This window comes from Mus musculus, chromosome 18 (genome assembly GCF_000001635.26).
Source record: "Mus musculus strain C57BL/6J chromosome 18, GRCm38.p6 C57BL/6J".
Classification (NCBI taxonomy): domain Eukaryota; kingdom Metazoa; phylum Chordata; class Mammalia; order Rodentia; family Muridae; genus Mus; species Mus musculus.
The window spans coordinates 24,260,440-24,283,691 of NC_000084.6; the positions used below are offsets into that span (position 1 = coordinate 24,260,440).

General features: G+C 40.1%; 1 protein-coding gene across 5 annotated transcripts in view; it reads left to right on the forward strand.

Moving 5' to 3' along the window:
* Galnt1 (polypeptide N-acetylgalactosaminyltransferase 1) overlaps positions 1 to 23,252 on the forward strand; it is an 81,496-nt gene that overhangs the window by 55,119 nt on the left and 3,125 nt on the right. For all 5 annotated transcript variants that reach the window (XM_030250335.1, NM_013814.3, XM_030250336.1 and 2 more), the window contains 7 exons: positions 3,886 to 4,093; positions 7,089 to 7,259; positions 9,009 to 9,126; positions 11,147 to 11,327; positions 12,223 to 12,362; positions 19,505 to 19,603; positions 21,663 to 21,797. In XM_030250335.1, coding sequence (XP_030106195.1) covers positions 3,951 to 4,093; positions 7,089 to 7,259; positions 9,009 to 9,126; positions 11,147 to 11,327; positions 12,223 to 12,362; positions 19,505 to 19,603; positions 21,663 to 21,797 — 987 coding nt within the window. In that variant the 5' untranslated portion in view covers positions 3,886 to 3,950. The remainder of the gene's footprint in view (positions 1 to 3,885; positions 4,094 to 7,088; positions 7,260 to 9,008; positions 9,127 to 11,146; positions 11,328 to 12,222; positions 12,363 to 19,504; positions 19,604 to 21,662; positions 21,798 to 23,252) is intronic.

Consider the following 23,252-nt stretch of genomic DNA (forward strand, 5'->3'; position numbering starts at 1 on the left):
TATTTCTCACCTGGACTCTGCTATAGACCACCCAATCCTGTCTGTCTGTATTACTTTTCCTGTCTGTTTTCCACCCCACATGTAGAGTAAGTTTGTAGAGGAAACATGCAGGGCTCAGCAGTTAAGAGCAGTAGCTGTTCTCCCAGAGGTTCTATCCCCTACATACACATGGTAGCTCACAACCATCTATAATTCTGGCCCCAGGGGATCCAATACCCTCTTCTGATCTCCTTGGATACCAGGAACACATGTGAAGAGATTTAAATGCAGGCAAAATACTCATATACATAAAATAAAAATAAATAAAAGTTAAAAGTTAAAAATGTGATGGGTGTAGTTCTCCAGGATATGTATGACCTAGCCCCAGCTCTAGTCATATTGTGAGCCATGTACTGCTACCTATTCCCATACTGCTGCTTTGTCCTCAGCCTCCGCTGAGTTTATTCAGCGTGTCACCCTCTGCTGCCTAGGTTCTTCCCTGTGTTCCCATGCCCAGAGCACTGCTCTCTAGCAAATGTACTTCCCCGTCTTCCCAACCTGCTTACATCTAATCTCTATCAGTGCTCGATAACTTATTTCTAGGAGCTTTTCTTGACCTTCCAAGACCTGTATTGCCACAGACCCCCTCCTAAACACACCTGGGAACAATTCTTATCAGAATTTCAAAACATAATGTCTATGGTCTCTCTACAGATAGTCTTCTGTTCTGGCTGCTGCACACCATTATCTGACCCAAAGCTTGCTTGGCCTGGCTGTACTGATTTTTTAAAGTGTTCTAACTGATATTTCTCAGATGTTATAGGGAATAGTATACTTTTTTTGTTTGTCTGTCTGTTTTTGTAACTTGTAGATTTGTTTAAAATCTGCTTGGTGTGTTATGAATATTGGTTTTGCAGTTTTTAGTGAACTGAGATAGAAATTTTCAAATAGTATATAAGCACTTTGCCTGTGTTAATACACTTAAGGTAAAGTGGTAGGCCTCTTATCTGTATGAACAGATAGATGGAAATGAAAGCTTTCTGAGTACATTTCTGTGAAATGAAAAACTACAAACCTTAGTGGCTCCATAGGATTCTTTGCTAAATGAAGAAGGGAAGGAACCAGAAAAGGATCTAAGAGCTGTGTAGGGGCTCTTCAGTACCAAAAAGACTTTCAGTACCCAAAGCTCACACGTTACGTTTTCCCCCAAATTGCCTATGTATGATGTCATTAGTAAGGGAAGGAATGTTAGCCAGCACAGTGACAATGACTACATTGTGGCTATTTTTTTTTAAATTTAGTATGTGTAATTATTTGTTTTGGGGGACAGACAGGCACACGCACGCACACCCATACACGCTAAGGCATACAGGTAGGTGTGAGTTTATTCTCTCCACCCTGTGAATCCCAGCAATCAAACTCAGGTTATCATCTTGGAGACAAGCACACTTACCCAGTTTTGCCATCTCAGCAGCCTCAGAACTAATTTTTACCTTGTAAGAAATGAAAATGTGCATTCCCAGTTGAATCTTAGGGCACTTTTTGTGAGTGCTTAGAATATTGCCAATGGAAACACAAAAATGTGAGGTAAATCTACCTTTTCTCAGAAACTTTTGAAGTCAGAAATTACAAACAATTAAAGTACTGTAAAATAGTGTGTGTACTAATGTACAAGACAAGTTTCAGCAGTACCAGCAAGTGACACGACTGACATCTTTGTGATGTGTGGCAGGGATGCTTAGGGGTCCATTTTCAGGACAGCAGAAGGCAGGATATCTGAGGAGTCGGGGCTTCTACTCACCAGTTACCTTCCAAGAACTCCATTCTTACAAATTATGTATGGACTGAAGACACACATTTCTTTGTGTCCATTGTATAAAGGTCACAAAGATGTCAGAAATGCCCAGGGAATTTGTTAGAGTGCTACAGAATCATGCATTAAAAACTTGTTGTCGTTGTTCATAGACAGGACAGTATTAATAGCTTTCTGAAATGTAGGACTTTAAGATTGGATTGCTTTGGTTTTTAAGGCTTATTTTTAAAACTATTTTAAAAAAAAACTATTGGGAGACATTGTTTATCATACAACTAACTTCGATCGATTTAAGATATTAGACCATGCCTAATGAGCATGCCTAGAATCACCACAGGTGATTCTGTTCAGTTCTAGACATGCAGACTAAATGCTAATCCATATTTGTACTGATTAAGTATTCCACATTTTCTGAATGTAATCCCTTCCATTAAATTGTTTGTTTGTTGGGTTCGTTGTTAGTTTTGTTTGCTCCTTGCTACTACAAAGCCCAGGCCAGTCTGGCCTTAAATGTAAGATCCTTATTCCTCCACCCCATCCCCCAACTTCCAGGAGTACAGGAATCCCCACTATTCCTGCTAGTACTCATATGGTGCTGTCTCGTGTTAAATGATGGGTTTGAAGATAGGCAAGCCTGGGCTTAACAAACGTCACCTTGATCAAATTCATTTAATATTCTGAACTAGATATTAATTTCTAAAGTATGTGTATTAACACAATCTTACAGATCATTGTAACATGCAGAAAAGTCACAAACCCACTCATTACCAACACAAAAATGTTTTTCGCAGATTGGCATTATTCACACCTTTTCACTCAGAATCTGGTTATATTCGTCTCACTTTATTTATCACTTAATTTATGAACTCATAGTGCTATTTGACACAGTATTTTTAGCACAAATATTAGGAAATAAGTTAACCATAAAAAAGATTAGTAATCTGTCTTTTTGGAGGGTTTTGGATTTCTGTTGATTTTACTAGTGTCTTACCAAACTGAATCATCTTCTAGGGAACACTTTGGATCTCTGTGTTTAGTATTGTAGTAGCCTCTTAATCGCACACTGTGATTTCTGTGAATTGAGTGCTGAGCTTTACAACCTGAATGGTACTTCCATCATGGAGTCAGTTGTGCTAACATCTGGGGGCTACTAAGGTCTGGGGCATTGTTATACCTAGATAGATGATACATATCTATTAACTCACATTAGTTAGAAAGACATGGTCCAATCACCATCAATAGTTTGTAATTCATGCTTGTCTGCCAAAGATCTTTCTGTACCTTTCAGTTCCTGTCTAGCATTTCCCTTATGAGATTTTTACTTTCTGCCTCCCACCTTCTGACTTTAGACTTACATAGTCAGAAACTATGGTGATCAGTGAGACACATTGTTTCTGTCTTGGAATAAATCCCACCATTTTAAAAACTAATAGTTGTGACATATAGTATTTCTTTTTTCTGTTCTCTAGATTGGATATTCTTTTTTTCCTTTTTCATGCACATTCTCTCTCTCTCTCTCTCTGTCTCTCTCTTTCTCTCTCTCTGTGTGTGTGTGTGTGTGTGTGTGTGTGTGAGAGAGAGAGAGAGAGAGTGTGTGTGAGAGTGAGTGTTGGAGATATTAGCATTTTAATTTTTGAGATAGGATCTTAAAACTCCCTGTGTAGCCTACACTGGCCTCAAACTCAAAACCCTGTAGCTCCTGCCTTCCAGATACTGGGATTGCAAGTATGCTCCATCATGCCTGGATTACCAGTGTTCACTGCCATGCCTGGCTCAGCCTCTTTGCTTCTGTTGCAGATTCTTTAGCATTGTTAGGAAGAGAGTTGTGAAGCCTGGTAGATGATGTATGATGTGCCTGTCCTGGGTGATAATTGAGCCATAGATACTGCCTTAGTGTTCAGGTGGCAAGATAGAAGCAGCTAGTTCATACCTTTATGAAATTAGCTTCCTTTAGGAAACGGTGTTGATGGGACAAGGAGCCTCACTTAGTGCTCTGTCAGTATGTATATGTTAAAGGGATGCTGCAAATCAAAGTTGCTTTACATTTGAGTAATGCCAGTTCATGTAATTCATTTGTTGTGTTATATTTTCAGACTTTTTGAAAAGACCTCTAGAGAGTTATGTGAAAAAACTGAAAGTGCCGGTTCATGTAATTCGAATGGAGCAGCGCTCTGGGTTGATCAGAGCTAGATTGAAAGGAGCTGCTGTGTCCAGAGGCCAAGTGATCACCTTCTTAGATGCTCACTGTGAATGCACCGCAGGGTGGCTGGAGCCTCTGTTGGCCCGGATCAAACATGACAGGTAATTTTCTGGAGTTGGTGAATTTGTTCTTAGTACTTTTATCTTAAACTGTGTGGAACATTGCAAATTTCTTTTTTTAAGTAAGCATAAAAATACCATCCTTTTAAATCGCCTTTAAAATGCCTCCATGAGTATTCCAAACAAAATGCAGATAAGACTTCTTTCTTAAAGTCTGGCAGTTAACACATTTGCAAACTATCCTAATGGGGATGAATTAGGTAGCATGTTGTAGAATAATTACTCCATGCTCTGTTGACCAAATGGGTCTGGAACAGGTAGACAGCCAACTCAGGGAAAGTTTGCTCGTCCCTGCTTTCAAAGGATACCATTGGGGCAGGCAGATTATCTCATCTTTGTTGACATGTTCACAGCTCTCATCTTGTAGCACAAAGTTGAAGAGAAGACATTGTATCCTGTAATCCTCGGTCCTATATGGAATGATTCTGTAACTTTATTAATATAGAGTAAGCATCACTGTAGTGTGTCTGTGGTGGTCAGCTTTCATGTTACACACTTCAAAAAGAATTGTCTGTTTCTGTCTTGGTTCCTAAGCACCAGGAAAGAAGTAACATCAGTCTGCTTGACCTGTATTCAATTTCTATTTGCTGTGGCAATTTGACCTTGAAGCTGTCTACATCAACTTTTAAGGTTTAGAGTTTATAGTGTAGACTTTTTTTTTAAAGATTTATTTATTTATTATATGTAAGTACACTGTAGCTGTCTTCAGACACTCCAGAAGAGGGAGTCAGATCTCATTACGGGTGGTTGTGAGCCACCATGTGGTTGCTGGGAATTGAACTCAGGACCTTCAGAAGAGCAGTCAGTGCTCCTAACCTCTGAGCCATCTCTCCAGCCCCCTAGAGTAGACTTTTACTAGCCCAGTGGAGAATGGAGGCAGGTAAGGCCATTTCTTAGCAAATGGTGGCATAAAGCTATCTATTCTCAGAAACACAAAACCAACCAGCATTGGATCATAATACACCAACAGAAAGAGACCCTTGCCGTGAAGAATCAAAAGAATAGAATTTCCCTCTAAATATTTTTTTGTAAGTAAAAGGTGATTGGTTTAAGGAAATACTTGCATAAAGATAACAAATTTTAGAAATATGATCCTAGACATATACAGAGAAAGCAATGTGTGATGTATAGAAAAAAGTTGAGTAAAGCAAGAAAATAATTTACAGTTGGGCTGTGTGGTAGATTATATATCCTAAATAGTTTCCAACATATACAGTGCTAGATAAATACAAAAACAAATTTTTTAATGCACTACTGAGTTATTATAAAGGGGAAAAAATATACATCACAAAGTGAGAGCAAACAAGCTGTCCATTCACTCAAGGCAGCTGGTATTTGTGGTTTCTGAAATGAGCTCTGGGTACTGTTTGTTTCTTGATAAATGTATAAGTTGGGGGTAACAGGAGCAAAGCCGAGGCCCAGCTTATGGTGAGGCATGCTATGAATCTTAACAGCAAGTACCCAAGTAAAGGTGAGGTACTGAAATTTGTACACCAGTGAGAATGAGGACTGGACCACTCATGTCAGAGGAAACACTTGCTGTGTTTACCTTTGGTGTGGAAGAGGCGGACAGCGCCCACCACGATGTTCAAGCAGGATATAGAAGAAGTAGGAAAATGGAACTATTTTTATGAGGCTACAATAATTTTAATTAAAAAAATGAAGACCTATGCTTTAATTTTTAAATAACGGGTGTGTTTGTGTGTGTGTGTGTGTGTGTGTGTGTGTGTGTGTGTGTGTGTCTGTCTGTCTGTCTGTCTGTCTGTCTGTGTGTCTGTGGGTGTAAGGCCAGAGGACAACTTGCAGGCTTTCGTTTTCTCCTTCCACTGTGAGTACAGTAATGAGCCTCAGATTGATGTGTTTAGAAGCAGGCACGTTTAGCTATTGGGCTGTCTTGCTGCCTCAGAGACATACAGAGAAAGAGGCATGGTGCTCAGGGAGAGGTCAAGCGACAACACTCTGAAGTTGGTTTTCTCTGTCTACGTGTAGATCTAGGATTGAACTCCAGTGATCAAATCTGTTTACCCTCTGAGCCATTTCACAAGCTCATGGAAAAGATTTCTGTAAACAGCAATAAAATGTGATTTGATATCACATTCTATAAACTACATCTACTAAAGGCTGTACTTGGGATGTTTTTCCTTCAAAAGAACTGTTGTCATTTGTGTTCTTAGTTTTTAAAAAAGCTAACCGGATGAATATATGATCACACAGTCTGTATAGAGAAGTATAAACCAGAAAGAAAAAAGTTCCCTCTAGTAATTAAAATTTTCACCTGGTAGTAATGCACACCTTTAGTCTCAGAACTCAGCAGACAGAGGCAAGAGAATCTCTGAGTTTGAGTTCAGCCTAGTCTGCATAGTAAGTTCCTGGACAACCAGGACTACGTAGAGATACCTTGTCTCAAAAAACAAACCAAACAAGCAAACGAAATTTTATATATATATATATATATATATATATATTATACATACATACATATACATACATACATATATATAATATATTATTTTTTAAATATAAGAAATCAACTTCAAAGTTATAGCATTATGGTAAAGCTATTAACCATACGGAGAAATATGTATATAAGTGTATAACATGATGCTGCCATTAATTATGCAACATCAGTGCTGGACATTTTCCTTGAGAGCAGATTATATGCTTACTTCCCCACTAATAAAATACTGAAGAATAGAAATGATAAGACTTGTTTACAAAGAAAAATTTTGCCTAAAAAGGATTGTGTACCACTAAAAATTAATTTTTGAACTCTTTATAATATTTTCCAAGTTTCAGATAGTAAAGAGTGTGTGTAAAAGAAGAAATGCAAAAAGACAGAAGGTTCTCAGCCAACAAATGATTTTGATACTGACTTGGTATAGATTATGGCATAAAGAAACCTTAGCATTGTTTAGTTGTATAGTTGCTACGGTAAGTAGGTACAGTTGAAGATTTTAATTTGCTTTTATGACCTCAGGAGGACAGTGGTGTGTCCTATCATCGACGTGATCAGTGATGACACTTTCGAGTACATGGCGGGCTCTGACATGACCTATGGTGGCTTCAACTGGAAGCTCAATTTTCGTTGGTATCCTGTTCCCCAGCGAGAAATGGACAGAAGGAAAGGTGACAGGACTCTTCCTGTCAGGTAATTTGTCAGACGTTTTCTTTATAGTATATTGCAGAGTTGTGACACTTTTTCATGGGGTTAAAGGTGTCCTTTGAGAAACAAAGTAATTGTATACTTTGTACATATTTCACATATTTTTTTAAAGAGGATTTTTCCCCCTCTAGCTAACAAAGTTATATTTTGTTTTCATTCTGTAAACTCCTAGTATACATGATAAGTGATGATAACATACATACATTCTTTATTTTCTATATGAAAACATTTCAGATTTCTAAGTTTAGTCTGTGTTTAAATCAAGCTACTCCTCAATCAGTTGTGTCCTTATGTTAAATACTAGCTCAGAGTTGTGTCTTGTGCTGTAACATTTTACGAGCATGTACCATCTGGGTGGTACTTACTAACTTTTAAGCTTAGAAAAGCTTGGTCCTCACAATGCTAAATAGAGATTGTGAGAAATACATTCAATTTAAGGAGTCTAAGATAGAAAGTTCATCAGTACTAAGAATCAAGAAAGATGCTAAAAATAACTAGAATTAACAGGGTATAATGGAATTTCCATTAATGTGTATTTTTTTATTACTATACTTGATCACATGTGGCTTTATTCAGGAAGGCATAAAGAGCATGCTGGTAAGGACATGACCTGAGACTTAGCTACATAGACAGAAACCCTAGTATTTACTCCAGGTGTGTCCACCTGCAGCGTCTGTAGTAATGGAATACCACTTTTTCCGATTCGGGTTTCTCTGGTCTGTTCTCCTTTAAATTCAAATCCAATTCTGGAGAAGTGAACAAAATTTATTTTTTCCCACTCATTCTTTTCCAGCCTGAGTTCTTACCAGTACAAGGAAGCTCTTAGTACATATAGATCAGTGTCAAATCAAGGACTCTTAGACATTTGAAAACTTTGTAAATTACAGCTTTCACTTGAGAGACAATGCTGCTGCCCTAGTGGGGCCTGGAATAGTGCAGGCCAATGACTTCTGAACTTAGGAACCTTAGCTCTGGAGCCAAGAACTTGTATTTTCTTCTGCTGGAGTCTGTTTTTCCCCTTTCACATTCATCCTTCATGGAAATCAGTGGTTAACTGAAACCACGGATACCCATTTATTTAAACCCTCTTTCATTATCATTCCTCTGCTTACTTAATTCTCCGTGCTGTTACCTCCACACCACCCTGTGCACAGCTGGACTTGTCTTTTGCAGTAGACATGCCATGGGTGGTCAGCATGGCGGTCCCTTCAGAAGGAGAATGTGATGTCACTCTGCACTGCATCCTCTCCTCTCCTTTAAGAGTGTTGTAAATCTAGGAAAGGTTCTTTGTTTTCATCCTGTTTTAACCTACCATTTTTGCAGTATTTGCCACCCATTGGAACTTGGCATTTTAACCCTAACCCAAGTCTAGTTGAATAAAATAGTCAACTACCTTTTTACTTGCTAAGATTTTGGAGTCAAGTACCTGGTCAAATGGAGATTATGAGAAATACATTCAGTTTAAGAACTGTGAGATAAAAAGTCCATCAGTACTAAAGATCAAGGAAGATGCTAAGGACAAGAAGCATACTTAGGGCTTACACAGAGCGTGGACAGGTACAGATCCTGTCTGACACAGAAAACCCCGTGGAGATAAACATTGCTGAAGAGGGTAAGAGTAAGCATTGTTCTGTAGTTATAAACAACTGTAGACGTGCAGTACTTTTATCAAAACACTGATGATAAATTTTAGATGACTAAAATTAATGGCATAGTTTTATGATTGAATTTCAGAACACCTACAATGGCTGGAGGCCTTTTTTCAATAGACAGAGATTACTTTCAGGAAATTGGAACATACGATGCTGGAATGGATATTTGGGGAGGAGAAAACCTAGAAATTTCATTTAGGGTAAGTTCCCTTTAACAAAAAATAAATTTTTTTACTTAACCACAAATATGTGTTCATTATTTTTGTTGTTTATATAAGAAATAAAATTCAGTGATTTTAATCTGACTCTAGAACCTTCAAGTTTGATGACATTATGGAAGACTTAAAAAAAAAAAAACAATTTCAGTAAAGAATCCAGTTATTTTTAATAGTCTGGCTGTTAAACCTATGCATAGTCCTTCAGTTCTCAATTTCTGTTATTTTAACAAGTTATTCAGGCATCAGCAACTAAATAGACACAATTTGTAATTTAAACAGGCTGCTTTGATGTGTAACCATGAAAACAATTTCATTGTATTGTATACTTCTTAGCTACTTGAAAATTGCTCTAATTAAATCTGGTTACCTTATTGGTTTTATATTTTTCAATAAAAGGCGACAACAGTTATGGAGATGGTTCAGTCAGTAAAGTGCTTGCCATATACACAAGGAGATCTGAGTTTGATCCTAGGTTCCACCTTAAAAAGAAGCTGGACCTAGATCTGCTGCGGTGGCTCAGTGGGTGAAGTCTTCCTGCAGTCTGAGTCAACATGATAGAAGGAGAGAACTGACTCCTACAAGTTGTACTCTGACATACACATACCAAGTAAATTAATTGCTTACTTATTTTTTTAATGGTTAGGCATGACAATCAATGCAAGCTGTAATCCCAGTGCTGGAGACATCGAGACAGTAGAATCCATAGCTAAGCCAGTGAACTCTGGTTTCAGTGTAAAATCCTGTCCCCAAAAAATAAGGTAGAGAGTGATATATAGACACCCAACATTAACCCCTGACCCACACACACATGCATACACATCCACCACAGAAAAGAAGAGAAGAGTACAACATTCTGGAATTACTCTTCAGTTAATCCAACCCACGTGGCACTACTATCAGCACGTTAGATGGTAACGTATGCTGCTAATAGCTGCTAACACATAGCATCTTACAGTAGAGACAAAACCCGAGTGTGCTGTAGGTGGAAGCAGGAAGTGCTCGCTTCACTACCAATGACTGCCCACCTGTAAAGGAGAGGAGCGGCATGACAGCTTCAGGGAAATCCCATCCAGCTCTGATCCAACACAGTGTAATCCTGGGAAAACCTGAGGTAGACAGACTGAATATTTAACAAAGGCAGATTTCTTTCAAAATGTGGATATTAATTGTAAATATAGTTTCCTTATGGTACAAAAATATATTTTGAAACAATTGCATTGAATCAAGAATGTAAGTCTGTTCTTGATTCTCTGTTTGTTCCATGAGTGCATGATTGAACAAATAGAGTAGGACATGTGCTGCCTTTGTGTGTTGAAGCAATCATGGTGGTGTCTGTTCTATGTTATTAGTGGCACAAGCTTGGAGAGGCAGAAATAGAAAAGATTTGGGTACTCCACAATCATGGGCGTGTGTGTGTGTTAAATCATAAGCCACATCAGACATGTTTGAGCATTTCTGACATCGTGTGTCCTTGCTGACATCGTCATCTGCATTTAGAGAACTGCAAGACACCCCACTCTTCTATGATCTCTTCTTTATCTTTATCTGATTTTGACCAAGATTTTGCAAAACACTTGATCCTAGGGCAATATTGGTTATATACCAGAGCAGAATCTCTGAGCCCTAAACTTTGTTGTTTGTTTTTGAGATGGTTTCACTGTGTCATATTAGCTGGCCTGGAACTCTCTAAATGGACAGGATGGCTTTAACTCCTGCAGATCCATTGTCTCTACTTCCTGAGAGTTGATATTAAATGCAGCATAGACCACCATAGCCAGGCGTATGCTCTGAACTTTAAACTACATGTCCAACACAGTGTGCTTTGCTCTTTAATTCAGATTTGGTAATTTGGAGACATTTTAGGGAAAATTTACCAGTAACTATAGCTTTTTTCCATTCATGGTTTTAAATAAAAGCCAAAGCCCTTTCCATTGAAAACTATGCATGAATCCTACAGGAGCCTTTGTTAGGTAGTCACTAAGCCGTGTTCTGCTCTTTTCAGATTTGGCAGTGTGGAGGAACTTTGGAAATAGTGACATGCTCCCATGTTGGTCATGTGTTTCGGAAAGCTACACCTTACACATTTCCAGGAGGGACAGGGCAGATTATCAATAAGAATAACAGGCGGCTTGCAGAAGTATGGATGGATGAATTCAAGAATTTCTTCTATATAATTTCTCCAGGTTAGTGTATATTGAATGATTTATACAAGAGTATACTTTTCTTTTTGTATGTCTATAATTTTTTTTTTAATCTGAGCAGGGTGCACTTGCGCCACAGTTCACGTGTGAACTCCAAATTTAACTTGTGGGAGTTGATTCTCTCTTTCTACCATATGGACACCAGGGATTGAACTCAGCTGAGTCTTCAAGTTTTGTTAGCAAGAATCTTTTCCACTAAGCCATCTCAGGAGGTGCTCCCAACTGAGCCACATCCCCTGTCCCATAAAACAGTGCTACCTCAGAAGTGTGCTATGAGCAGCCTCCATAAGCAGGCCCTCCATGCTGCTTGTATAGGGCTTTTACGAAATCATCTCATGTCATAAAGCCAGTGCGGAGCCCATAGTATTCCTCAAGAGGGTTCTCTACAAGAATAATCGGGCTTTTGTGTTTATCTGTTTTCTCCTTCTCAGCAGTAAGCCTGTCTGAAAGTATTCTTGATGCTTTCTATTCTGCTTTGAATGTTCAGTTAGAATTCTTCAAGACTCGGGTGGGTGTGAACATAGTTCAGTGAGTTATAGGAGAGAAAGCTGACTGGAAATAGTTGTACTGTTTAATGTTTACAACAAAGATCTTAATTGAATTTTTTTTACCTTAATGTACATTAAAGTTTTTTGATCCCTATGTAGCTTATTGTTGTTTAATATTAGTATGTGTTGCATTCTCACATGTTTTTTTTCTTTGAAAAAAATTAAAATACATGTTTTATCATTGCTTTCTATCTGGGAGGTGAGTCCATAGCATACCCTTAGAGCTCATATATCACCTGATAACTGCTGCTTTGTGAGAATGAGCATATAGGCAGACATGTGCTACCAATCAGAACGCTAATAAATCAGGCAATTCTTTCTTTCAACAGGTGTTACAAAGGTAGATTATGGAGATATATCATCAAGACTTGGCCTAAGACGTAAACTACAATGCAAACCTTTCTCTTGGTACCTAGAAAATATTTACCCTGATTCTCAAATTCCTCGTCACTATTTCTCATTGGGAGAGGTAAAAACAAGTACATGTGTATACATATATACATAATATGTATTCTGTATAGTTATTATGTCTTTAAGAAGTTGAAACGTCTAACCTCTAAGGTTCTTAAAGTACCTTCGTTATTAAAGTGTATTTAACCCCAAGTATGGGTAAGGAAAGAGTTTTCCTCATAAGGTGAAATCTTTTAACTCCATTTCAGGGAATCCAGTGTTCTTTTCTGGCCCCTGAGAGTACTAGGCATATCCATGGTACACATATATACATGCTGGTTAAATGCACAGAAATTAAAATGAATCATTTTTTTAATTAAATGTAGCAGTGTCATCAGTGTACATATTTTTAACAAGCTAAGCCATTTACTTGAAACCTGCACCTTCTAAAGCTTCTAATACCCTTGGGTTACTCCAGATCAAAGCCTGAGAAATCTCAGTGACAATAATTTGATGAGGAGGGTTGGCACACTTCTGTACATACATTTGGGGTACATGTTTATTTTCCTTTGAGAATTCTAAGTTTCACAGTTTTAACATGGAAATTAGGAAATACATGTTTGTGTCTTGTGATGCTCTATGTTGCTTCTCTTAGAATTCAGCATTATTTTTCTTGAAATAATTGGCTTATTAATGCTTATAAATAAGACAAATTTGCAGATTAGTTGTACTTTTTAATCCCACTACATGCCTATACTAAAAGATCTAGTATGAAAAAAGATGTTGCTGTCAGTTATAGTGACCTTGACAGTAAACAGTTTCTTGTATCTTGTTTATAATATGTCAGTTATGTATGTATGTATGTATGTATGTATGTATGTATGTATGTGTGTATGTATGTCTAGCCAGGCCTCTGTTCTATGTCTGAGAACTCAAATTGGAGCGAGGTGTAGTGACACATGCATTGAATCTGAGCAGTGGGAGGCAGAGGCAGGTGGATCTCTGAATTTGAGTTATACTAGAGATACCCTCCCCCCACCCAAAACAAATCAGTTTGATCTTTCTTAGACTAAACTTGGGTCTTTTAAAAACATTGTTTAAAAGTTTAGTCTCTTAAGTCAGAATTCTCCTGCAAGTCTGAGTTATTTCTTCTCTTGGAAGAAAACCAACCATCTTCCATATATCTTTAGTAACTTTTCCTCCCTTCATTCCAAGAACTTTTTTTTTTTTGTATTCTTATCTGTTGACTTCCTGTTAGAGGTAGTCATTTCTTTGTTTCCATGGTCACCTTAGAGATTCTTGTGTGCATCACTGAATTACCACTAAATGAGTACTTTACCACTTGTAAGTTGACTACTCCCGCTCCAAATTTTTGAAGCAAAAATAATTGGACTACTCCTTCATTAGAGTACTCTAGCCTATTAAACCATAAAGACCTGAACTGTCTTTTTCTAGTAATCTAAGTTCCTAAGATCCTATTTGTTAGTTCAAGGTGATAATTTTCAACAGCCTACTACAGATTTAGCATCAGTTTAGGTGCTCATAGCAATCCCATAGGATCAGATGTATGAAAGTGTGTTAAAGGAATTTGTTTTTACTGATCTGTGGGGTAAAGGTCATTTTTTATAGTTGTTATAACTTTAAACGTTGCTGTCTTCATGAGTCCTTTGATAGCATTATGTGTATAGTACTAACCGACTGTCTTCTGGTTATTGGCCCTTCTTTATTGTCTACATGTCTGTCTTTTCCAGGGGATACAGGACTTCTGCCTTGTCACATTATAGTCAGTCATTCCTTCCCTTTCTCCTTCCTCTAATAAACTTCTGTGGTTGGAATTTGGCATAATTTTCTTCTGAGACACTCTTAGAAGTTAAAATCTCTGAAGGATTTCAGAGAGGGCAAAGGGAAGGTCCTTTGAGGAGCATAGGCATATATTGACTGTCTCTGTTGGGGATGGGACACTTGTGTCTAGGGTAAGTCCAGCCTGTTTCCGTGCCCGTGCTTTATCACTGCCTTGGGCCACTTTTATACTATTGCACCAGGGTTGAGCAGTTGTCCTAGAGACCAGATTGCTCACAAACTGAACGTCTGTATCCTCCAGCCCCTGGGGTATGCAGTTAGGGGCAGTCATTGCGGTGCTCCTTAGCCTCACCAGTTGCTGCAGCTGGTCTTGGAAGTGTTTCCTCCAGTTGGTGAAACTGGCTTTGTGGTACTCACTTGCTCCTTTTTACCTGCTACTGTAGATACTGTGCTTTTCCCCTTCCTGCCCCTCGGAAAACATACAGTTTCTATTGGGTGATAGATCAGGAAATAGGCCTGTGCTGCCTGTCGGAGCAGTTGAACACAGGCCATCTGTAATTTGCTGCAGATCTTTATGCACTTGAATGACAAAACTCACATAGAAAAAAATTACCCAAGTAGAGGGGAAATCCATCTATTTTGTAATAGAAGTCAATAGGACAGATTTCCTTTTGTAAGCATAATTGCACATGAATACAAGAAGGCCACAGCCATACCTTCGATTTTAGTCTCCTTGACACTCAGAGTATGTAACCCCATCTCTGTAAGTAGGGATTTCTTCACTGATTTTTATTCATTTAACAACTATTTGAGTGCCTGCATGGCATAAAATAAAGTGAAAATCCCACTCTCGTTGATCTTCATTGGGTATCTCAGATAGTGGTTAATGTGGATGAGACAGAGCATGAAATCATTATCAGTTATGTAGGGTTGTTGAGGAAGGCACCCCCTAAGGTAATTTGTGAGCAGAAACCTGAAGAAAGTTACTAACTAAGCCATATACATTGCTGAGGTAAAAGTTTCAGAGCAAGGGAGGAAGGAATGCAAAGGTTCCTAAGATAAGTATGTACTTGATATTACAGAAACAGTAGGGAGCTCACTTGTCTACAAGAAAGCAAGTAGGCAGGTAATAAAACCATCACAAGGGGAAGCTAGGGAGGTGGCTCAGTGAGCATGGCATTTGAGCCACAAACATGAGGACCTGAGTTCAGATCCCATGAGCTCATGTAAGACTGAACACAGGTGTATGTCTCTATAATCCCAGTGCTTCTGTGGTGAGATAGGAGGCAGAGACAGGAGACGTTCCTGGGTCAGTTAGCCAGGTTTATGCAGTGGCAAATAGCAAAGAGAAAGGGGAAGATTCCATTTCAAAGTGAAGACTGACAACCAAGGTAGTCATCATTGTAGATATAAACCCTCTCATACATATCCATATACTGAATAGAGGACCCAGCCATAGGCAACTGGAACAGTTTGGTAGCCATAGACATTACTGATCCTAGTACTTGGGAGGACAGAGGCAGGATTGCATGTTTGAGGTCAGCCTAGTCTACATAGTGAGTTCCAAAGCTACATAAGGAGACCCTGTCTGGAAAATCAAAACAAAAAAAGTAGACGGTAAAGTTAAAAGAGCAGGAGAGTGATATCTCAAAGACTAGAGTGAACAGAAGTGCTCAACTAATGTTGAATGCCAATAACATGAGCATCGAGAATTGGTCAGAGATGGTATTAGTGTCTTCTGCCCCAGCATTGGTAGAGTGGCCACGAGAGTATTAGGGACTCTGGTGCTTCAAGAGAGTAGGGGAAACATAAATCCTGAATGTTTACTAATCTTGCAAAGCAAGGCATTTTGCTATAAAGTAATGTAGAGAAAGCGGATAATAGGTAGAGAATATGAGAAAGGGGAGAAAATTTATTAATTTTTATAAAAATAAAACTGTGTGCTGAGTTTTTCCCAGGTACTTTTCAGGGTCTGGTACAGCTTGAAGCCTTGGTTATAGCAGGATTCTTAAACATTTTATTAAGAATGTATTAGTCTCCTTGGAGCTATGCTATACCTAGATACAAGGCAATTTATGTGAGAATGGGGCTGATGACCATTATTTATAAAAATTGGGAGTAATGGTAAAAGAAGTAAAACTTTTGGTGGAGAATGGGCTTTGTAGTTACACGCACTTGATGCCCTTGCAGAGGACCTGGGTTTGATTTCTAGCACCTACGTAGTAGTTTACAACCATCTAGAACTCTAGTCCTAGGGGCTCTGATGCCCTCTTCTGACATGGGCAGCAGGTACATACATAGTGCACAGAAATATAAGACAAATCTTAAAAATGTAATTGCAACTTTGAGAGGCTCGAGTCTTGTATCTGCTTGTGGCCGCCATTAGCTGGCTTCCTGAGTCCAGTCAGGATGACTTATCTGCCAGCCTGTAAACTATGTAAGGCTGTGCAAGGTGTGCAAGGCTGCGGTATACTTGTCTAAGGACTCTTACTTTGAGATGCACCTGTGGGTACTACTTTAATACAACGGGTCCTTTTTCATACGACAGTATCTGTCAGAACCTTACTGAGATGCTGGCCTTCAAGCCTGAACAGTGATAAGCACTTGTTGTTGCCTAAGGGTTGGTGGCCATGATTAGATTCAGACTTAAATTCCAGTATTGAATAAGTGTCTAAGCGGGTTAGCTACTTTAAAAAGAAGGAAAGAAACCTGTGCTTATGAGAATGACCTAAAAGAGAAAATTTGACCAAGCCAGCCTCCCTCGCCTTAAGATAATTTCTGTCAAAAATAGCAGCAAGTATAGGCAGAGATGTGGGAGAGTCAGGTCCTCTATATGTTGTTGGAGGGACTCTAAAATGATACAAGTGCTCTGGAAAACAACGGAGTTCCTCAGAAAGTTAACACTGCATTACTGGGATCTAGTAGTGATAGTGATAGTGCTCTTGATCAGCACTCAAGTAAAATACAGCCATCGTGTGATGTGGTGACCTGACTTCCAGGTGTGAGAGATCTTAGGGCCAGACATGTTCCATGGCAGCACTGTTGACAAACCTACTGGCCCAGGCAATTCAAATTTCCAGATACATGAATGGTAAAGAAAAAGGCCTGTACATACAAGGCATACAGTGGGAAATTACCCAGCCTTCTAAAGGACAGACATCCCGGTGTATACTGCCTCATAAGTGGACCTTGAAGATGTTTTGCTTAAGTGAAGTAGGCTGGTGGCAAAAATTATGTGTAATTGCACTTCTGTAAAGTACTTATAATAGCTGTGTGCATGGAAATAGAAAGTAGAGGCTACCAGAAACAGGTAGAAGTAGAGAAGATGCTTTGTTTAGTGGCTAAAGTGGTTCAGATTTGTAAGCTGCCGAGTGCTGAAGATCTGTTTGACAACAGTGTGAATGCACTTAACCCTTCTGGGCTGTCTGCTAGGAACTGGCTGTGGTGATGCTTACACTGGGTCTTTCACACATTTATATTGATAGGAGAGGGATTCAGAGAGGAGAGTTTTAATGTAAAGAATGGAACATAGGCAGTTCATCTCTTGGAACAGAATAGAAAGCAGAGATGGGATCAAGTACAGGTCAGATGAGAGTGGTGGAATTTTGTGTTGACGCTTGAGAAGTCCCCTTGTGTTCAGGTTAATACAGAGTATTGGTTGAGAGTAAGACAGGGGTTGTCTTGGGGAAAGAGGGCAAAGAGAAACTCAGGCTGTAGGTGAGCACATGGGGAGCTGATGCTGGTGAGTAAAACCATGAGCCCCCCTCTCTCACCCCCCCTTTCCTGCACATTCTCCCCTTTCAGTGAGAAAAATCTAGGTTTAGTGACATGCCTCTCAAGGATTTAGAGCAACCATGCCTTTAGACTGGTGAATGAAAGGTTTTTCTTTGAACTGACCCAGTGTTGGACAATGCCAAGGCATTATTAGATGGGCTGGGGTTTGTGCAAATTAAAAGGTGATACCTGTCCAACTCATGGCAGATGGTTGTCAAGGTAAGTTGGCATCTTAACTTTTTCTAGCCTGCTAGCTTCCTAAGTGACATAGGCTTTACCATCTGGTCTTCTTTACATGGTCTCAGAAATGCAGCCTGTGGTCTTTTTGTATCAAGTCACATCCAGATGAAAAGTCTTATTTCTGGGGCAATATTATTAGGATGTCTTCAACCAAGTCTGCCTTCTAGAACTTGTAGTGTAGGATTTAGAACCAAAATAAACGTTTCATCATAATAGCTAATAGTTGGGGTTTTTTTTTTTGTTTGGTTTGGTTTGGTTTTTGGTTTTTCTGTGTAGTCCTGGCTGTCCTGGAACTCACTTTGTAGACCAGGCTGGCCTCGAACTCAGAAATCTGCCTGACTCTGCCTCCCAAGTGCTGGGATTAAAGGCATGCACCACCACGCCCAGCTAGCTAATAGTTGTTAATCCATGAGTATTGTAAGAAACCACTAAGAAATGCAACCTGACCCTTCCCTTTTTAGCTAGTGGGGCAGAACATTCGATGATTTGGGCCGTTCTAATGGTTCTAACATTTAATTAGCATCTACTGTCTGTTAAACAGCAGTCCAAGGGCCTTGCCAGTCTTGAGATGTTCCTCTTCTGATGACTCAGTAAAATGGCTGTTGTGGAATGGATACCCATGCCATGGCTGTTTCCACAAGCCAGTCTCCAAAGCTCCTTTGGCCAGGAAATGATTACAGAGTCCTGAGACATTATCAGAGGGATGGTCAAAAGCAGCATCTTGTGTCCTTGAGTTGCTTTATTACTCAAAGAGTGAAAGTGGAGAAAACTGATTCCCATTCTCTAAACAGCCATTTATAGTTCTTTAACTAGAAGTAGGACCTTGTGAGATTTCCCCCATCTTCATTGGGATGTCAGCTGGTGTTATGCAGGTCATGTTTAGGCAGCCACATTGTTGAGATTTCATTGGTACAACGTAACTTCCCTGTGATATATAGAAGACACTATCTTGAAGCAGAAACCCTGGTTCTCTGACTAGTACAGTCTTTCTGCTCATTTCTTGATGTTCCCGGAGCCTTTGCAGGGGTTATATCACTTGGGGCTGAACATCCCAGTCTTTTCTTGGTATTTAGACCAGTTGTGGCTTTCTGTGGTGGTCTTCATCTGCTTAATGAGGACTGAGAGCTACCCAGTTAGAAACTATACTGGTTTAGGAAAGTGGCAGTTGTAGGGTCTCCCTTAGGGTCTGTGACTTTGCCAGTTACATGGGAATGACTAGGCCTTTACTGTACCAATTATGAATCCCTTCCTATTGAGTGGGCCCTAAGTCCACTTAGATAGCTGTTATTTATACTCAAGATAAAAATGTCACTGAAGAAATAATAATGATTGACTTTTAGTATATCTGTATGTCTCCTCTAGTTAAGCTCCAGCATTCTAACTCCTGATGTCTTCATTGCCCCACAGATACGAAATGTGGAAACAAATCAGTGTCTAGATAACATGGCTAGAAAAGAGAATGAAAAGGTTGGAATCTTTAATTGTCATGGTATGGGAGGTAATCAGGTGAGTATGTTAGTAAACTTTCAAAACAACTTTTAGTTTTTTTTTTTTTTTTGCTTTTTAGTTTTATTTTGCTCTTTTAATCCCATAACATTATTCAGGAAACATTTTCATATCTTTAAAGAAAATAAAAATGAGTATTAGGTGAAGGGTACTTTCTTGCGGGGCTGTGGGTGCTGGGGGAATAAAAGGAGTGGGAGAAAACCCGCGTCCCACCAGAGTTCCAGAGCTCTGGGCGGGCGGATGCTGAACTGCCGCATGCTTTCCACGGGGCCCCTGGTAGGTGTTTGGCTGTGGGAAGCCACGGAACCCCAGCTCAGTGGGTGGTGGACAAAGGGGCAGTCTTAGGCACCAGGTTCTCAGCCTCAGGCATCCCAGACACCAATGGGCACTGCAGAAGAGCTGAGAACAGAATGGGAGTCCCAGGGGCCGCTCGCTCAGCCCCGGGGCTGAAGGGAGAAGAGGGCAGGGGATGGGGGGTGCTGGGTGGTTCTCACGCAGGGCAGAGTCCTTGGTCTGTCTGTGGCTTGATTGCAGGAAGGCCTTCAGGTTGGAGGTTAAACACAGCTCATTAGGGGAAAGCCTATCCCATTGTCCAAGCACAGCGGGCCTTGATGAACAGAGACAGTCTATGGTTTTAGAGCTTTATTGTAGAAAGGCAGGGGGAAAGAGAAGGTAGAAAGAGGGAGAGAAGCCGGCTGTGGCCACCTGGAGATGGAGAAGGAGTGAAGGGAGAGAGAGAAGGAGGGCTAGAGATGAGAGTAAGAAAAGTGAGAGCTTAGAGAGCAAGGAGGGGCCAAACAGTCCCTTTTCTAGTGGGCTGGCTGGGCTATCAGGTAACTGTGGCTATAGTCAGGTAACTGTGGGGTGGAGTCTAGCCAGGATGCCAGGAGCTTGGAACATTGTGTGACAGGTGGCACGGGGTGGGGGGTGGGGGGTGTGTGTCGGGGGTGGCACTGTGGGAGGCTGTAGTTACATGACAGGAGCCAGGTGCCCAGGAGCTGTGGCCGAACTCCTGCTGTCCCTTGCTGGTGGAAATCTCTGCCCACTGGGGCTCTGGGGTTCAAGACCTATGCTTGGCTGGAGACCAGGCTGTCTGTGGGCAGCCCACTGCCCCATGCTTTCGTTTTTTTTCTTTTTCTTTTTTTAAAGATTTATTTATTTCATATATGTGAGTACACTGTAGCTGTCTTCAGACATACCAGAAGAGGGCATCAGATCCCATTGCAGATGGTTGTGAGCCACCATGTGGTTGCTGGGAATTGAACTCAGGACCTCTAGGAAGAGCAGCCAGTGCTCTTAACCACTGAACCATCTCTCCAGCCCCAGAAGGGTACTTTCAATGTAATGATTGATATATATATATTATTTTATTTTTTAGATAGATCTCACTGTGTAGCTTTGGCTAGCTTACAACATTTAATATAGACTAGGATGGCCTTGAACTTGAGATCTATGTGCCCTTTGTAATGAATTCTTCTCACAACCTAAGCCTACCCTCAGACAGGGTTTCTTCATGTCTTGGAGCTCATTCTTTAGACCATGTTGGCCTTGAACTCATGGAGATCCATCTGCCTCTGCCTCCCAGACTATTGGGACTAGAGGTGTGAACAGCCACGCCCAGCTTCTAATGATTTTTTTAATAAGACCTCTATGACAACCGAATTAACATTGCTGAACACAAAATTTATTTTGTTCTTATTAGAAAAAAGACAAAACAAAACAAATGACTGCCTTTAATAATATAGTCAGCCTACAGAGACCTAAGGTGGTTTTCACTTTACTCTGTGTAAAATTGGTATAGCTTTTCTGAAACTTTCCATTACTTTAACAATGTACAAAAAATCGTGTCTTGAAATAGTTCCAGGTTATTTCAGTATAGCCCAGGGAAAATTTGAGTTTTGGCATGTATCTCTGCTCATATGCTCCTCTGTGTCTGTTGAAGTTAATTCTGATATTTTCATTGTCTCATGGCTACAAAATGTAGAAATGTTGGCATCTAAACTGCTGAATACTTTCTTTTTACTATTAAAGCTCACATAGGTTCATGTTCGCTTTTCAGGTTTTCTCCTACACTGCCAACAAAGAAATTAGAACAGACGACCTTTGTTTGGACGTTTCCAAACTTAATGGCCCAGTCACCATGCTCAAATGCCACCACCTAAAAGGCAACCAGCTCTGGGAGTATGACCCAGTGGTGAGTACCCAGCTGCCTGTAGGAGTGGATGCTGCAGCATGTCACCAGGCACATTTACACTCTGTAGCTGTGTGTTAATAGTAACTAGCATTGTTAATAACGGCTGCTACACGTGGCCCCAATGTGATGTTCTCTTTGTTTCTTGCTGTGTGCTCTTGCCACTATGGGTGTAACTGCCCCACTCCTGTGGCTCAGCTTTTTTTTTTTTAATCCAACCAAACTTTTATTTGGGTTTTATTGCAATCTACTTTTGGCAATAAGGGAGAAGTGACCATAAGAACTCATCAGATTTGATTCCACAGAGCAGTTTTCCTGAACGCTGAAGGTCAGTGTGTGTCAGCTCAGCTTCAGTATCACCATGTACCCATCGTGGGTATTTACGCCCGGATGCTGACAGGAAGGCCTCGCGAGATGCTACAGTCTAAGATGGAACCACATTTTACACATTCTAATTTTAGGATAGGAAAGTATACTAATACAATAAGTAAGAGAATTTTAAAAGTGTTGCTTAGCCCTTGTTGAACAAAATTCCATTATTAGCTTATTCTTTAAGTACTCCAGTTAATAAAGGCTTGATTGTACTTCAAGGACTCTGACTTTTCCAAAGATTAACAACTAGTTATTACTGTTACATCAAAAGCAAAGCTTCCAAGCTTCCCACGCTTGTCCTTAAAGCATGTTTACATCATAGATAACTCCTTATGCCTGACAGCACGTCTGTGGCTAGGCCTCGTATAGTAAGCCTTGACTCAGAAAAGGAAAGAACCTAAGTAAAGGAAATGTGTGCTTTTAGAAATTGGATGGAAAACAACTGCGCAATCACAGGTTTGTTGTGCTTGGTTTTCTTCTGCTTTAGTACTGCAGACCTCAAGCCTGAGGAAGGATACCACCTTTTTAGGGATTTGGAAAGTTGAATAGGCCCTTGATTGTGCACTGGTTTTTGTCTCCACTGAACCTGAAGACTGAAGTGTGGCCTCGTGTAGAATCTGGCCTCCCAGTTGCTAGACTGTGTCACACAGTAAAGCCCATCCTCAGTCAGGAAGCCACACCCACCTGCTTTAGAAAAGGAAGCACAGTCCCCGCCCACCCAGCTCTAGTGTCGTAGGTGCAGTTCCCATGCATCTGTGAGAGTTAAAGTAGGTGACATGGAACCTCGGGTCAGTCACTTGCCAAGTCTCACTTGGACACAGCACAGGGTGATGCAGAACTAGAAGTAAAGAAGTGGATGCCATCATTAGTTTTTGTTATCTTTTAACTTAACAAAACTGTTAAAAGGTGTGTCATGAAAATGATGGTTCAGGGGCTGGATAGATGGCTCAGTGGTTAAGAGCACTGGCTGTTCTTACAGAGGACCTAGGTTCAATTCTTATCACCTACATGGTGGTTCAGTTCTAAGAGATCTTATGCCCTCTTCTGACCTCCAAAGGCACCAGGCATACACATAGCATACAGGTA